General features: G+C 33.5%; 1 protein-coding gene across 19 annotated transcripts in view; it reads right to left on the reverse strand.

Moving 5' to 3' along the window:
• The window catches only part of Zasp52 (Z band alternatively spliced PDZ-motif protein 52), a 442,143-nt gene that overhangs the window by 302,641 nt on the left and 120,762 nt on the right, over window positions 1–18,740 (reverse strand). For 18 of the 19 annotated variants that reach the window (XM_017628721.1, XM_017628613.1, XM_017628603.1 and 15 more), the window contains 3 exons: window positions 13,623–13,761; window positions 1,498–1,649; window positions 1,268–1,430 (listed from right to left, as the gene is read on the reverse strand). In XM_017628721.1, coding sequence (XP_017484210.1) covers window positions 1,268–1,430; window positions 1,498–1,649; window positions 13,623–13,733 — 426 coding nt within the window. In that variant the 5' untranslated portion in view covers window positions 13,734–13,761. The remainder of the gene's footprint in view (window positions 1–1,267; window positions 1,431–1,497; window positions 1,650–13,622; window positions 13,762–18,740) is intronic. The other variant, XM_017628652.1, reaches the window with a different exon arrangement.

Raw genomic sequence — 18,740 nt, forward strand, 5'->3', positions numbered from 1 at the left:
CAAAATTTGCCACCTTGCGACACAGCAGATTACTTTGGTATAGAAACTCTCCTGCGACAAACTCATTGCAAACTCAAAGTCGCGAAACATATGATGTTTTAATGCCATCAAGGTACTTGAAGAAAAATTATATTAGTTAAGACTGCTTCGAAATATAATTGTAAAAACTTTTCTTTTTTAATAAATTTTACATTTGTAATCCGGAGTTGCGATTCGTTCATACAACTTTGTTTGCAACGTTGCCATTTCGCCGAAAATGCCACTTTGCGACGTTTTATGAATCGCACTATTATATTTCTATGATATGGCATTAGCAGTGTGGGGATATACTTCACGATCCCGCAAATCCCTTATAGTGTAAGTCCCCAAGGGATGCCGTAATTAGTGATGTGCTGAATTATCGGTACCCAATACTCGGTACCCAATACGTAAAAAAGATTTCTGTACCCAATACTTCCTTTTCGGTACCCGATACCGATTCTTTACATTAAACCTTCGCCATTATATGCATTTCAAGTTTAGAAAAAACTTTCATTACTAATGTACAAGATATCGGCTAAAACACTTGAACTTATCGCAACAGAGTAATATTATTTTATCAATTTATTTTATTAGTTTTAACTTTAGTCGATCCAAGATTAAAGAAAGATAATTTGACGGATGAAGAAGCCTTTCAGGGGGGAGATTCTGTAACCAGTTAGCGACAAGTTTCGGATCGATATCGCACTTGTTGACGAAAAAATATTTCATATCATACGTCAACTAAACCGATACCGATACGAAAATTGTCGCTAACTGGTTACAGAATCTGCCCCCAGACCTACAAAAATGATATTGTCCGATTCAGCTGGGACAAAAATGCTTCAAACAAGTAAGAGTTTCTCTGCATTATGGCCTCGAACCGACATATATATATATGTACACCTTTCATTTGAATCAGTATTAAAAGCTCTATTGGCTCCTACATTCGGGTTTTGGCCTATGTGCGTTTTTATTTGAAACCGAGTATCGAGAGTATTCGATACTTTTTAAATCGGTACCAAATATCGATCAATACTTAAAAGCTTTGATTCAGCACATTACTAGCCGTAATACATATCAACATTTTAACACTTGCAAGGAACACATTTATACAATTTTGCATACATACAAATGCATGAAAAATAATCCTTTGTCATAAATGTCAGAATGAAAGTAGCCGTATTAGTGTCGACATGAGTAAATTATGAAATATTTGTGTTTGCACAAACAACATTTCCGAACTTACGAATGGACGGGCAGCGTTATTGTATCCACAGCCAATGTGTTGTCCTTCCTGTTGTTTATGAGCTAGAGAAGTTTTCGTCACTGTTTGCAAATACGGGGAGTTCTGCTGTGGCTGAGGTAGATTGCCAGTTGGCGTTACGTGTGGACGCCAAGTCGAGCCTCCCCTGCATGGGAAATTTTCTCTATGTAAATATCATTTCGCAGTACATACTTATTGCAATATGTTCTTACCTTTGGACAGTCAAAACGAAGTTGTTTCCAGAGCGTACAACGACATCCTGGGCGTCTTTGTGGCGCAAATTAAATACATCAACATCATTAATTTGAAGTACAGCATCTCCTGGGATGAGACCAGCCTTCTCTGCCAAGCTGCCGCCGTTAACCTACAACCGAGAAAGTCCGAAAATTTAGTATAGGTAAGTACTAGGAGTGTTAATTCCGGCATCCCGGGTCCCGAAAATCGCGGGATTTGTAATTTGTACGGATGGCAATTATAGAAATTCCTCTTCTTGGCCTGAATTGGCTATATTTAATTTTTTGTTTAATAATTAATATTTTTTTATAAATGTTTAGCTCATTATACAAAAAACACCGTGTGATAGTAAATTTGACACACACAAATCTATATATTCGCAAAACCATGGGCCAAATATAATAAAATTGCGCTTCTAGGTTTTCACACTGAAATGATTTAAAAAATTCAGTGAAATGTGCTTAGAGAAGTATAGTTATCAAGTTAAAGAGGAAATTCTGTAGAATTTAAACAGATTCAATTTATTGGTGCATAAGGACTGGTAAGTACTGAAAATGTCTTTTTAAAATGTTATCCTTAAAATTGCGCAATATTTTATTCGATAACAACCTCGAATTTCGTCCTTCTAACTTTATCAGCTTAAAAAATTACCTGTTTGTCCTTATGACTCCAATAAGTTTAAATTTTTTTTCATGCGAGTCAACATTTTATCCTTCTGCATTCTTAGCTTGCACCCGTTCAAGCAAAGAGTTTTAGTTTTATTCCCGTTCACAATGTAAAAGAGTTTGCTTTTCTTCGATTTTTCTCTCTTGCGTTCTCATTCGGGGAAAATCCCGTTGCGAATGAGGCGATTTTACCATACACAACGTAAGCGGTTTGTTCAAACGTCAACATGGCAGCCAGGAATTCAAAAAGTTTTGATTTTTGCTCACATTTCAAACGGCTAGTCAAACCTTCAAACACCCCCATATACAACATACATATGTAAATAGCTTTAGGCAAAGGGATATTTCGCCTTCGATAATTTTTATTCCATCGTTATATTTTCAACTTATTTTGAACTTGCAAAATCTCGATAACGAATGGAAAGAACACGCATTGTTCGATCATAAGGATATTCATATTGATTATTCATTAGATCCAGAAAATTATAGGAAAAAAGTTTTTGAATCAAAGATTCTTAGGGTTCAAATAACTTTCCAAATTGAAAAAAAATCATATCTGCATTACTAATATAGCCCTTTTCTCATGCTTCAGTAGAATGTATATTAAGTAGATTAGGGCCGTTTTCTGAAGTAACCTTTAAGTTTAAAGCTCACTTTATATTTAAATGTTGGATTAAAAGTTAAGTCTAAAGTTAAGCATTTCTATTATCGGTTTATGACATAAGATGTATGTTTCTTGGTGGTAAGCCAATTTAAAACGGATAGTAAAATGCCTTACTTTAGACACAATGATAAAATTTAATGCAACCTTTAAATATAAAGTGAGCTTTAAAATTACAGGTTACTTGAGAAAACGGCCCTAACAAGTAATTTTTAAGCAAAAAACAAAACCGACTTCGATTCTCATATAAAAATTTAAGATTATCGTTAATTTCTTCATTATCCGATTATCGGATTTAAACCAAATTATTACGGGGCCACCTGTGCGGTAGCACCTTTCCTTTAAAAAAAGAATTATAGAAATCGGATAACGTGATCCAAAGCAGGGTTCGGAAGGAATTTTTAATATTTTTAATAATACGAAAAATATTGGATCAGAGCTAATATTATATACAACCCAAAGCATAAAATATAACGGTGATACTTCGTTTGAGCAGCAAGAACAAATGTACCAAATGAATTGGAGAATGTAATTAATTTTTATACTAAGACCTGTAAATAGTATGTAGTACACAATACTCATATCTGTAATAAGAAAATTTTGAGTAATTTTTTCGGATTTGGTAATTTTTTGTGGCAACACTGATTGCTACAACACTAAAAAGGAAAACATGTTTTTTAACTTTGCTGAAACTGTTTATTTACATAAATATAATCGCCGTCCGCCGCGATTTTCGCAATACCAGCCATCGTACAGTTCCATAAGTAATTCATGATGCAATAATACAAGGTGGTATCAGTTGTGACAGCTCGATTTGACACTGACTTAGCTCATTAGAATGAGAAGAAAAATTGGTTGAAATTAATCCCCATATGGGGGAAAATATAAAGTTCCACATTTTCTCCTAAACAAAATTTGCTTTTTTATAGAATATTCATAATAAAATGAAATAAAATAAGATAAAATACCTTTTTAAGAAAACAAAATGTGTATACTGAGAAAAAATAAAAAAAACATTCAACTATATTATTAGGCAAAGAATTGTTAAAGAAGTAACACTGTTTCACATAAGGCAGTCAATATGGCGGAATTAGAGCGAGAAGTTGCCAACCGATAGCACCTTGTATTATTGCATCATCAAGTAATGTAACTCTTCTTGCTGCCGTTTTCTCTGGCAGGCTGTAGGTACGGTTCCGTTTTGGTCCAAATGGACCAAATTTGGTTCATTTCTTTTCGTTTGGTCCATTGGTTCAATTCTTTTTAAAGTGGTCCATTTCACAAGCCTTTGGTTAGGTTATTGTCATCCTTTCACTTCATGCAATAGTTTCGCGTTTTCAATTTTTTGTATCCCTATGTTGAATATCGTCATGGTCAGTAAAAGTGACGATATGGCCATCGTCAGCCATGTTACTGACGATCGTCGACGATAACGATGACGATATTCAGCATAGGGCCGATTGGCAACACCTGCTAAAAGTGTGGTCTCGCCTTGCCACGCCTTCAAATATGGCGTGGCTAATCATCTGTCAAAGCACGCTTCAAAAAATCACGGTTTCTTGCTAATTTCAATTGCTCGGTGACCAATATTAAAGGGGCTGTCAAAAATATGGAAAGGTAGCAAAACTTTAATCATAGTATTTAGCACATGAAAATAATATTCGATTTCAATCGAAAAGATATTAAACATCTTGAAATTATTACATTACATAAAGTTCTTTCTGATACTGATGTATCAATTTCGCCGCTACTCGACCAATTTTCCGCATTGGTAAATGATGCAGACATATAGAATTTCAATTTCGCAAATTGAGGCTGAGTGAAGGTAACTTCAAAAACTGTACCAATATAGAACGTTTTTGGGATCAAGTAAGTTTGATTAAAAATGGATTAAGTAAAGCAGCCTTTGGAGAATTGTGTCGAGCCCTAGGGCATCTAGATGTATTTCTGCATCAAAAAGAAAATTTTGAAAAAAATGTCGCTTACGTTATTTTGGCGGTTAGGGCTCGGTGTGATTTAGTTCATTTTTAGTCTGCCTCACAGTTCCGAAGTAGCTGAGCGCGAATTTCTTGATTTATCATTATTAAAAACGAAATTATGAAACAAATTATAATTTAAAACTTTAAACAATAGCATGTTAATAACACAGGTCAACAACGTTTTGTTCTAGGAAAGTGTAGGGTCATTTTCGAAGTAATTTTTTGCGTAGAATCCGAATCCGGGGTTTAAATTGCTCTATCACGTCAGGATTTTGAGATATCCTAACCTAAAAGTGCAAAAACGCTGTTTTTGCCCATTTTTGAGGTTATGTAGCTACGCAGATTTTGCTCTTCATAAAAAAGTAAACGTGGTATTTTTAAGTATAAGTCTTCCTCTTTTAAATGCCGTTGAGTTTGCTTAAATATCTTTATTTTTCACTGAGATATCGCATTTTGAAGTTTCCATGTTTGTGAATTTTTCGATATTCGAAAATCCATTGAGATAACATGAGCAGTGTACGAAAATAAACTATATTGTACGTTACTATTTCGTTTCGTTTATTACTTTAACAGTTCGGTACAATACGAAACAAAACGGCTGAGTTCACTTTGGCGATAGTACACTACAGTAGTTTAGTAGTTACAGACGAAACAACAAACGAAATGAATCGTGCAGGGAAAATATATTTATGTATGTACATATATGCAATAAACAAATACAAAACGAATGGCTGCAATGAATAAAAAAAATAAAAATGTTTTTTTATTGAATTGGTATGAAAATTTACAGAAAAAATATTTTTCACGTAATTGAAACGTTTGCATACATATAAAACGTACCCTATGGTACAATTGTCACAAACGAAAAGCAAACGTTTCTCGTTGGGGAAAATGACAGTGAATCTTACAATTTGTTTCTGACTAGTTACAAAACTGTACAAAACCACAAATGATATGATGGTCGATGAGCAAATGGGAATTGTTTTGTACAGTTTATTTTCGTACCCTGAACATGAGACGTGATACGGTCGATTACATTCACAAACATGGAGAATTCAAAATGCGATATCTCAGTGAAAAATTAAGATATTTAAGCAAACTCAACGGCATTTAAAAGAGGAAGACTTATACTTTAAAATATCACGTCTACTTTTTTATGAAGAGCAAAATCTTCGTAGCTACATAACCTCAAAAATGGGCAAAAACAGCGTTTTTTGCACTTTTAGGTTAGGATATCTCAAAGTCCTGACGTGATAGAGCAATTTAAACCCCGGATTCGGATTCTACGCAAAAAATTACTTCGGAAATGACACTACACTTTTATAGAACATTCCGAACCCATTTTTTTGCAGACCTGTGTAATATACAACTGTTATGAACTTTGGACGCAAAATAAAAAAAAAATCGTTATAAAACCTGAATTGGCATATTTTCTTGATAAAGAGGAATAAACACCACTCAATTTCCCGATGTAATAAAAATTGGTCCATTTTTTACCATTTGGTCCATTTTTTAGTCCGAAAAATAAATTGGAAATGGCAACGGTGGCTGTAGGTATGCTTTTGTTAGTGTATTGATGTTTTTGGTTCAGTGTGTTAGTGTATTTTGAATAAATTGTAATAGAAATGAAAGAAATTATAAAAGATATGAGCACATGCCAAAAAACAGGTGATCTCAGCTGTAGGCATTTTTTGGCAATCAGCTGATAGTCTTTTAGTGAAATACGATGTACGATGATACCCGTTTTGAGCGATTATTAAAAATTCGTTTTGGTGTAACCTTTACCCTTTTCAACGCCACTTTCTCATTTGTACTCTTTGCTCGATAGGGTGTAGTTTTCGTACCGATGACAATACCATAATGTAATTTTAACAATTAAAGCACACACTGATTTAAGAATATATCACTCATTATCTTCACTACATAAATACACGAAAACCAAAAGACACATGATTTTTTATGGACTGATTAAAGCTTTTAGTTTCAAATTGCTGCCTTCATAATTGTGGGTTAGCCAATGAGCCATTACCAATAAGTAAAAACAGTCAATATTCAAAGACCTTTTTTGTGGTCCTAATATTTTACACGTCACTGCATTTATATTAGTATGGAAATGCGTTCAGCACAGTGTTGCCGTTTACTAATTTTCGAGCGAAGTGAAAGCACACTAAAAGTGAAGTGTTTCGGAGTGACTTGGGAGGAAAAGTGAAGTGATTATCGAAGTGACGACTTTTGAGCTCTATTAGGGGTGTGGGTTTTTCGATTATGTTATTTATCACTTGTTTGGTTAATCGATTATTTTTGTATCACAATAAAAGTAATATTTAACCTTTATTAATTTATAATTATTTGTGTTCCTGTGCAAATTTGGTCCTGGAATATATTTAAAATCACAATTCCTCAAACGTTGAGGAAAGAAAATCAAAAATTACAGTTCACTGATGATATTAAGACTTAAATATAATTAAACGGTTATCGATTCACAGCAACAAAGTCATCACTAGATACACAGCAACAACATCATCACGAGATTCACTTAAATGTTTAATTTTTGCTGTAAAATTGAAGATGTATGAAAACTAATATATAATTGCTATTTTCGTTTTTTGTTATTTTTTGGCCTTTTTAACAATTATATTCAACAATTTTTATANACTTCTACCATTTTTTCAAATTATTGTTGCTTTTCCACAATAAATTTTCATTTTAAAAATGGCCTCGAGCTCATTATAAAAATTGTTGAATATAATTGCTATTTTCGTCAAATATTTACTAAATAATTATGAAACTTTATCCATCCATTCATTTCTGTGGGCTTTACAACTATACATGTGAAAATGAAAACCAAATGACTTCTTCCAAATAACCGATACCAGATCGGAGATTTAATAGGCGTCTTTTTAGTAGTTTTTTGTGAAAAATTAATTTGCCATACTTACTACTTAACAAGAATTTTAGCAAAAGATGGTTGATTTTGGGTAAATAAATTATATATTTCAAAGGAATTTTTATTTATTGCGGAGATAAATCTAAATTGTGGAAAGTGAAGTAAAACGAAGTAAAATGAAGTGGCGAAGTGAAGGCTTCCAAAGTGAAGTGAAAAACTTCAATTGAAGTGACAGCGCAGCACTGGTTCAGCAACGCCCTGCGCTAAACAATGTTTCTGATTCCTAATTTTTGCGGGCAAATAATAAATTTGAGCAACCGTGATGTTAGTTGGTGCAGTGTTGACGCTCTTGGGCCTTCGCTGGGATGATGTTGTTTGTCAAACCGCAATCATTCCTAAAATGGTTTACCACCACACAACTGGGGCTACGTTGGCTTGGAACGAGCGGCATATGTATGTATATGTACGTATGGGTATGTTCGTGTGATTTGGAACCAATGAGGCAAATCCAGGATGCGCGGATGAAAGCCTCAAACGACGAGTTAATTGTTCACGGTCATACATACAGATATGTATTTACATATAATACATATGAACCCTTCACTTTCCATTGAACCAACTTCTGGGCGTATTAGTCCAAAAAAGCCCGCAGCAGTATTCAGCGACGAATTTATCAACGCATTCAATTTAATTTTCTGGCGTTGGGTTAACATGCGTTGTCAATATTTATTTTATTTATTGCAAAACAGAGTATTTATGTGCATACATGCGTATTTATTAATAATCATAATAGCTTTGTTTCGGTAATTAGAGCGTACAAATAAGTTACTCTCTCACAAGTGTCAACACGTGCCAAAATTGCCCAGTGCGTGAGGAAAGCTAAAAAACCACATTTCCTTCACGGAATCAACAAATCAGCCCTCAATGATTTTATGTGTATTTATCTTATATGGATCATAAAATTAGCAAATACATACCTACATTTCTAAAACTTTAGTGCTATTTTCCATATTTGTATTTTACAAAATTTGTTTTCGGATGTAAGCAAACAATAGCTGTTATTTCAAATTGACATCTTGCACATTTCTGCCCGGAAAAAAGTCCTGGCTGTTTCGGGCACGAAGAAAAAGACATTTACGATCCAAAACCGGAAGGTACTCGCTCTCTATTACCCATTTTTTAGCGTGAGGAACGTTTTCTGGGCTGTTTTGGGCACCCGCGGAATCCCGCGGGCTCGTGTGGAGTGTTGGCTGCATTTTGTGATTCTCCGTCTACCCGTAACTGTGTTAGTTAAAAATATCATCACTATCATTATTTCTATTCACTGCATATGTCATTCATGCAATAACAATACTATAAACCTTAACAAATATTATAATTAACAATAAAAATATGCAATAACAATCTCCACGGTTTCACATACACTTTCGGTACTACTGGGATAATACAACCCACCAAATGTCTAACTTTCGTATTTTCTTTACTGTGCATGCGATTTCTCATAAAATTAGTCATAAGCACAGGTTTAAGTGCCTATTTTCAATTGTATACAGCTGTACATTTCAGCGCATAGACGCCACGTGAAAAAGTATTTCGCATACATACATACGTGGAATTTGATCGATTTTCTTCGATAAGTGCTGAAATTAGTGGCAATCAGTGTTGCCGCGCCGTCTCAAGAAAATGTATCCCTGACCAAGCCAAAAATGTATCCAAATGTATCCAATTTTCTTTTTTTACATATACATCTCATAATTTGTAAGAAAACCAAACATTTTCATGAAAAAGACATAATTTAACCCATCCTAAGGACTTGGAATACATGTGCATAAAATCAAACATTTGTAATTTCAATTTATAAAGTACATTTTTTGTGCATAAGTATTTTGCAAAGTAAATATAATAAATAGCAAGTACACTCTAAAAAGAGCATGTAAAACTACTACTGAAAAGTATCTATTTTTCAACAAGAATCTGTATAAATATACGTATAGGCTGTTCAGTATTTGATTTTGAACTTGAGATCTTTAAAATATGCACATTAATACACATATATAGAATGTTTAAAATTGCAAAAATTTTCAAACTACAAATAGATTTCCTACTAATAATAAACATTACTTTATTTTAAACATTTTATGTGTAAAAGTAAACATGCAATGATTAATTTTATTACACGGCGTGCAAATTTGCACACATTAAAAGAGGAATCTGGTTACCTCTCTCAATATGTGCAAATAAGCAAAATTTTTTCAGTAAAATTCATAAAAGTTTCCTTAAAAAAATCAAATTTATTTTTTTAAACTACATTGAAATCTTATTTCTTTTTAAATTAACAAAGGAAAATATGTAATATGAAAGAGATTACTACAGAAAGAGTATAATTTACTTTATATATTACGTTGTTTAAAGTACAAAACCGCGTATCGTCATTCTGCAAAACCGCGTAACTGACGTTTGCTGCTAAAAATTGGATTTGCTCACACAAGCTCTTGGCTCAATCCTTATCCATTCGTCCTGAAATATACTAGCCAGAAGTGCGATTGCTTTATAAAAAAGAGAACCATTTTGAAATATAAGTGTTTTTACTCTCTAGAAAATAATTTATGCAACGTCACATACGAGGTTTTGCATTACCTTGATACGCAGTTTTGCATTTTGTTGATACGGGGTTTTGTACCTTAAACGACGATATGTTTATTAAGATCTTGCTTAAAGCATCCTTATAAGCTAGTTAACATAATTGCGCTTATACCTATTTTGGTGAGATCTCTTCATATGTTCATTGCTTCGTTCACAAAAAATAAAATGCTTTAATTTCACGCTTAAGTAGCGATTCTTTACACGTTTATAAAACGTAATGCTTTCTACCATCTTTAATGAAAATCGATTTTTGAACGAAAAAAACTTTATAGGAAATATAAAATTTTGGCCTATTTAAAAAAGTATCCACATTTATACTGACCGGAAAAAATAAGTATCCCGCAAAAATTTGTCTAAAAATGTATCCAATTGGATCTATTTAGATCCAAACGGCATCCCTGGTGGCAATAAAAGCGTGGCCAACAAAAGCTGCATTTGTTTGTATAAAAAGTGTTTGGTTTGTTTCATTAAATTGTTTAGTGGTGTTTTTTGCTAGAATCTGGAAAAAATGTCGATTTCAAAAAAATGTGGTAGATCTCAGGTAGTGTTGTCAGATTTTTTATGCGCGAAATCAGTACGTTAGACTTTTTAATGCTAAAAGAATCAGTACTTTTCAGTACATTTTTATTCAAACCAAAATTATGAATCTAGGTAACAGAAAATACTGTACAACGCCAGACTTCTTCTTTTTAACAATATTTTGGTATATAAATCAAATTCATTCACTTTTCATTTTAGCATGAGTGTATCATTATACACAGGAGCCAGTAAATTATTTTATATTTATGACATTTTTGAATAACAATAATGAGATCATTCCCATTTTCAATGCTTAAGTAGTCAAAGAATTTGATGGGTCATTCCATACAATATTTGAACCTCAATATTTTTTTTTGGTCAAATATATTTTTTTACATTCTTTATCGAAAAAATAAGCCACCTATTATTTTGTTTCGTCATGATATTCGAAAATCTCGAAAAGAAATTCCCGAAATTTTGAACTCACGGAGCAAATCAGTTACGGTATCAAAATGTGCGTAATTACTTCGGATTTTCAATAAAATGTGAGATGTATTAAAATAAAAAATAAAAATTATATTAAAAAGTTGCATTTCTTATTTTTTATTTTTTTATTAACTTCATCATGTTTGATTTTTATTTTTTCAACCTGAATAGTTGTCAAATTTTATGGAGTACGCTGTAAAAATTTGAGAATGGAAACATCAAAACTGTAGAAGTTACGAATGTAAAAAAATATATTGAGTGGTAGATATTGTATGGAATGAATAATCAGACGGCGTATAAATTCTGACCTTTGGTTTAACTTTCAACTGTTTCGACATAAAGCCTGTCTCTGTATTTGTTTTTAACGAGATTTATCTCTGAAATTTTTCTTTCAGAAGCGGCACTACTATGCGGTAAAAAAACTAAGTCAGCATATACTCTGCCAAGTTGTTAAACATACACCTTTCCAAAATATTTTTCTGGTCCTTAATCAATCCCCTGCTTTGGGAAATAAAAAGTGATTCCGCAAGGAATTTTAAGGAGTAAAAGAGACAACTTCTCTTACACGTTGCTATACAAAACCTTGATGGTTGCCACAGAAGTTATTGAGCAAAAATTTAAGTTACCATATTTAAAAAAAATGCTTAATGTGAATGGAAAAAAAAATCTAAGCAAATTTAAGGTCAAGCGGGGTAGGGAGTAGATTTAAAATTTAAAAAATTAATCGGAGTAAATCTACTCCGATCGAAGCAGCGTCCGCGCCCAAAAACCAAAGCACAGAGAATAGGATGTAAAATCTATGCCTGCAAACTAACTTTTACCGAAAGTTTTTCAGCCGTGCCCCCATTTTCACTTACTTTTGCGATTTACGTTTTCGTAAAAATCGTTCGTTTTTACTTTTGGGTGCTCCCGAATTCGCAACTTTTTTTTATCGATAGGTTCTATTTTCCACTTTAATTTCAGCACTCTTAACAGTCAATCCTTGAAGGTATGCAACAATTATCGCCCCAAATTGTAAATCTTCGATGCTTCCAAAAATTTTCGTTGCCCAGAAATGAGATTTGCATAATAAATAGTAAATTAAAAAAAAATAAAATCAACATAAAAAATTAACTTTAGGACGCCAAAAATATCGCAAAATATAAAGGAGATAATTAAAACTAAACTAGTTTGTTATTTGAGTTAATTTTGAAATTTACTTTTCATACCACCGTCTCAGCGGCAACCGATTTGAAGCTGCAAAAATTTTGCGATTTGCGAATATTGGATCACGTAATTTGAAAATTAAGACGCAGAATATTTGCGATTCCGAAATTGGAAGCACGTCAGTTTGTCAATGGAAAGGGTATATGTAAAGGATCCACTAAGATATCAGCCAAGATAACCAATGAGAAAACAGCGATTCTGTTTTGTCTAAGAATTTCGAATACTCCTTGTAGCTTTCCTCACCATTTTAAAAATTTATTTCCGTAATACCTGTTTGTTTAATCTCAAATTTATAAAAATGAATCTGCTTGAATCCTCATTTGTCGGAGCGGCTCTAAACCCACTATACAAAATCCCCAAGTAAACTTTTATTTACGAATTCACCATTCGAGCTCTCTTTAGGGATCCATGGGTTTGCAGATTTCGTTTCGACTGCCGTTACAATTATGGGAAATGGAACATTTTTTCAAATAGCGATCAATTCTTATAGCTGCATAGATAATGAATAGCAACAAAAATAAAGCGAATATTTGCGGTTTTATTTTTTTTCATTGAAACAAATAGCACCACAACAAAAACTTAAACATTGAAGAACACGTAGTAAAAATAATTATGTATGTAGATATCTACATATATAAAAATATACTACACTAAACGTGTTTAATTTAATATTCACATATATAAATATGTACATATATACAAAGTAACTCAAAAAGCTGCAATATTTTTCGAAAAAGACTCATTTGACAGACGTACTGTCCAGTAAATAGATGGTCAAGACTATTAATAAAAATAGCAAGCGAGACGTGCGCAAATTTGCTCTATTACGCCTCCGCTCCCCATAAGAAATGTAGGAAACGTTTAAATACCAAATTGTTTAAACAAACCATTTAAAAATAAAATCACTGTATCCGGCTGAAAATATACGTAAGTTACATACACACCCTGTAATTACACATATGCATATAAATCTTGGAAATATTGACAATAAATACTCGGAATACATCTTTAGACTCGAGAGTGTTATTTAGCTTATCGATTCAAAATAAATTTGACATACCTTTTGCACGACTAGTGGGGAAGCAAAGTCAACACCTCCCTGCAATCGAAAGCCCCAAGGCTGGGCGTCAAAACGCGACAGTTTAATTTGTAGTAACTGAGGTTGAGCCATTTGCGTTGCTTCCTATGTGAAGTTTATACTGAAATGAAAGGAGAGAGAGCCATTTAATACAAAATCTGACTAACAATAAGGCCAATGCAATTACATTTCAATGAACTCAGAGTTTGTTTGTCAAGTCTTTCAATTTCCGGTGTAATATATATACGGTGACCATTCGTACCGATTTTGGGGGGACAGTAACGATTTTAAGAAAATTGTCCAGCAGAATATTTTTTAAAAGTCGGGACGTATAGGTGTTCCAATTTTTCATATTTGTACCGATTAAGTCCCGATTTTCAGTGTTTTCTTTATTAATTTAATAAGAGTATCCTTGTACTATGTTCAAAAAAAAAAACAAGTTTTCGCACAAACGCACATTAGGTCAAATGATAACTTTTTCTGTGCGAAATTAATAACAGCTAAAATAGTGCATTATTTTAATGTAAAAAGATGACATACTTACGTTAAAAATAGTGTAAAGGTAGTAAATAAAATGTGGAAACTTGTCTTTCGTAAAACAGACTCTTCTGCTTTTTTGTACGTTCAAATTATGAGTATATGTGTTTAAGTAGTACTTAGCTTGGTTTTGACACAAGTTATTTCCTTAATATACTCAACCCCCTCCCGCTTACAATGAGCTACGTAATAAAATAAGTATGGTCACATGTACATAACGGGTTTCTTCTGGAAATTCCTAAATTAAAACAAGTAAGAAAGTCTAAGTTCGGGCGGAGCCGAGCATTAAATACCCGGCGCAAGTATTAAATATATGTTTTCCACCTTACCGAAAGCTACCACTACATGATAAGCCGGGGTGTATAAATTTTAAGTAAACTAGCGTCCTTAAATTTCGAAATATTGAAATTTCAAGCATTTCTGCAATTTACCGTTATATGAAAANCGGCCTCAATTTTAGTCCGATTTCAACAATTTTCAACGGTTTGATTTTATGTGGCAAGCACAATAATCGTACCGAGTTTGGTTCAAATTGGTAGAACGTTTACCGAGATACATATATGTGATCATAAGTGGGCGGTGCCACGCCCATTTTCCAAAATTTTATCACAAACATATTTCTTTGTTAAGAATTGTAGTAACCATCAATTTTGAATAAATTAGCTTTAATATTTACTGATTTATCGAATATTTCGTATTTCTCTAAATTACCTTTATATGAGATGTGGGCGTGGTTATTGTCCGATTATAAAAATTTTCGGCCATTTGGTATGCTGTGCCAGGACCAATAACTGTGCCAAGTTTGGAATAAATTGGTGCAGCCGTTACCAAGATATACACATGTAACCATAAGTGGGCGTGGCTACGCCCATTCGCCAAAATGTTTTAATATTCTTATTTTTCGTCTCAAACTCATTGCAAATATCAATTTTGAGTGAATTAGCTTTAGTAGTTACTAAAATATCGCTCTTTTCGTATTTCTGAAAATTACCGTTATATGGGAGGTAGGCGTGGTTACAGTCCGATTTCGCCCATTTTCAATACCATCCGTCCTACGCCCAAAAGAAGTCCACGTACCAAGTTTCGTTAAGATACCTCAATTTTTACTCGAGTTATCGTGTGCACAGACGGACGGACGGACGGACAGACAGTCACCGCTTAATCGATTTCTCTTTTCATTCTGATCATTTATGTATACATTTGTCTATATCTATCTCGATTCGTTTTGCCTGTTACAAACAACCGTTATGTGAACAAAGTTATAATACCCTTGTGCACAAGTGCGCTCGGGTATAAAAAGAAAAAAATGTATTACATTTCTCGCAGATATGCCTTGAGAAGAGATTTCTAAACCAGTTAGTCGTCATAAAACACTTCATTTTCACTTGAGGTTCTAGTATTCCCAAATTCCCCATCGATATTATTTATATTCAGAATGCAAATGCTGCTTTGTGAAACATTTACCAAAAATCGCTGGTAACTTCCTGGAAAGAATACGAATGTTTTTGAAAACTCTATTCACTTTGAGTAAAAAATTTCGAAGTTTCAATCCGTACATTCTCTCAAGCATTTGCCTTTTAGCGAATCGGCGCAAGTGCCTTTGTAACATGGCCATGGCTACGCTACAGGAGATGAAATGTAANCATCAATTTTGAATAAATTAGCTTTAATATTTACTGATTTATCGAATATTTCGTATTTCTCTAAATTACCTTTATATGAGATGTGGGCGTGGTTATTGTCCGATTTTAAAAATTTTCGGCCATTTGGTATGCTGTACCAGGACCAACAACTGTGCCAAGTTTGGAAGAAATTGGTGCAGCGGTTACCAAGATATACACATGTAACCATAAGTGGGCGTGGCTACGCCCATTTTCCAAAAATTTATAATATTCATGTTTTCCGTCTGAAACTCATTGTAAGTATCAATTTTGAGTGAATTATCTTCAGTAGTTACTAAAATATCGCAGTTTTCGTATTTCTGAAAATTACCGTTATATGGGAGGTAGGCGTGGTTATTGTCCGATTTCGCCCATTTTCAATACCATCCGTCCTACGCCCAAAAGAAGTCCACGTACCAAGTTTCGTTAAGATATCTCAATTTTTACTCGAGTTATCGTGTGCACAGACGGACGGACGGACGGACGGACGGACGGACGGACGGACAGACAGTCACCGCTTAATCGATTTCTCTTTTCATTCTGATCATTTATGTATACATTTGTCTATATCTATCTCGATTCGTTTTGCCTGTTACAAACAACCGTTATGTGAACAAAGTTATAATACCCTTGTGCACAAGTGCGCTCGGGTATAAAAAGAAAAAAATGTATTACATTTCTCGCAGATATGCCTTGAGAAGAGATTTCTAAACCAGTTAGTCGTCATAAAACACTTCATTTTCACTTGAGGTTCTAGTATTCCCAAATTCCCCATCGATATTATTTATATTCAGAATGCAAATGCTGCTTTGTGAAACATTTACCAAAAATCGCTGGTAACTTCCTGGAAAGAATACGAATGTTTTTGAAAACTCTATTCACTTTGAGTAAAAAATTTCGAAGTTTCAATCCGTACATTCTCTCAAGCATTTGCCTTTTAGCGAATCGGCGCAAGTGCCTTTGTAACATGGCCATGGCTACGCTACAGGAGATGAAATGTAATCCAAATTGAGGCTGCTATTTTTTTGCTTCTTATACTTCCATTTTCACTATTTATCACCATTAAAATTGACTATTTATCACCAAAAAATTTGGGCTAAGCTATTTTTAGCGAAAGAGGGGACAGAACCGCAATTCTTGGGGATAGCTAATAATTCGGAAAAAATTGAGCTTTCCTAGTTTAGCATTTTAGCGATAGTGAAAGTTAGAATCCGGCTGCTGGTCGACAAAGTTGGCTTTTTGATTTCGAAAAGAACTTCATCAGCAAGAAACGCTATGTTTTCAGATCTTAATATTTTAGCATCCTTTCCGAATTGCTTTCCATAATTCTCGTCTTTCTTTCATAAATAATTGCAAAAAATACGCGTTTTTTCTTCTAAGAGTTTCATGGAACTTTCGCAAATATCAGCAGCGCCGAATTTTTTTCAACATGGTTGACAACCGAAAAAAGGNGGCGTGGTTATTGTCCGATTATAAAAATTTTCGGCCATTTGGTATGCTGTGCCAGGACCAATAACTGTGCCAAGTTTGGAATNCTGTTACAAACAACCGTTATGTGAACAAAGTTATAATACCCTTGTGCACAAGTGCGCTCGGGTATAAAAAGAAAAAAATGTATTACATTTCTCGCAGATATGCCTTGAGAAGAGATTTCTAAACCAGTTAGTCGTCATAAAACACTTCATTTTCACTTGAGGTTCTAGTATTCCCAAATTCCCCATCGATATTATTTATATTCAGAATGCAAATGCTGCTTTGTGAAACATTTACCAAAAATCGCTGGTAACTTCCTGGAAAGAATACGAATGTTTTTGAAAACTCTATTCACTTTGAGTAAAAAATTTCGAAGTTTCAATCCGTACATTCTCTCAAGCATTTGCCTTTTAGCGAATCGGCGCAAGTGCCTTTGTAACATGGCCATGGCTACGCTACAGGAGATGAAATGTAATCCAAATTGAGGCTGCTATTTTTTTGCTTCTTATACTTCCATTTTCACTATTTATCACCATTAAAATTGACTATTTATCACCAAAAAATTTGGGCTAAGCTATTTTTAGCGAAAGAGGGGACAGAACCGCAATTCTTGGGGATAGCTAATAATTCGGAAAAAATTGAGCTTTCCTAGTTTAGCATTTTAGCGATAGTGAAAGTTAGAATCCGGCTGCTGGTCGACAAAGTTGGCTTTTTGATTTCGAAAAGAACTTCATCAGCAAGAAACGCTATGTTTTCAGATCTTAATATTTTAGCATCCTTTCCGAATTGCTTTCCATAATTCTCGTCTTTCTTTCATAAATAATTGCAAAAAATACGCGTTTTTTCTTCTAAGAGTTTCATGGAACTTTCGCAAATATCAGCAGCGCCGAATTTTTTTCAACATGGTTGACAACCGAAAAAAGGTTTCTTTTTTTCGAACATCTAATCAGCCAAACTTCAAACAACTCGCCTTTTGTAATAGCATGATAGCCCAGAAAAACCCCGTTTTTCTTGTAAACGGCTAAAAACGGCGGGCTAAGTAAAATAAAATAAACTCATTACATCTTAATTTATCCATTTCCTTTTCCATTTCATTTGCCGAAAGTAAACAAAATTGTAAAAGCTTATGAACATAAAATCATGAATGAAAATAAATCAGAAAAATTTTGAGGTTATGCAACAAGTCAGTTTTTTTTTGCAAACAAATGATAAAAAGTCACTTTTTTAAATTGTGACATAGGTTTTCACTTATAGTTTTGNAATAAAATAAACTCATTACATCTTAATTTATCCATTTCCTTTTCCATTTCATTTGCCGAAAGTAAACAAAATTGTAAAAGCTTATGAACATAAAATCATGAATGAAAATAAATCAGAAAAATTTTGAGGTTATGCAACAAGTCAGTTTTTTTTTGCAAACAAATGATAA

This window comes from Rhagoletis zephyria, unplaced genomic scaffold (genome assembly GCF_001687245.7).
Source record: "Rhagoletis zephyria isolate East Lansing unplaced genomic scaffold, Rhagoletis_zephyria_1.1 Rzeph_scaffold_00077, whole genome shotgun sequence".
Lineage (NCBI taxonomy): Eukaryota > Metazoa > Arthropoda > Insecta > Diptera > Tephritidae > Rhagoletis > Rhagoletis zephyria.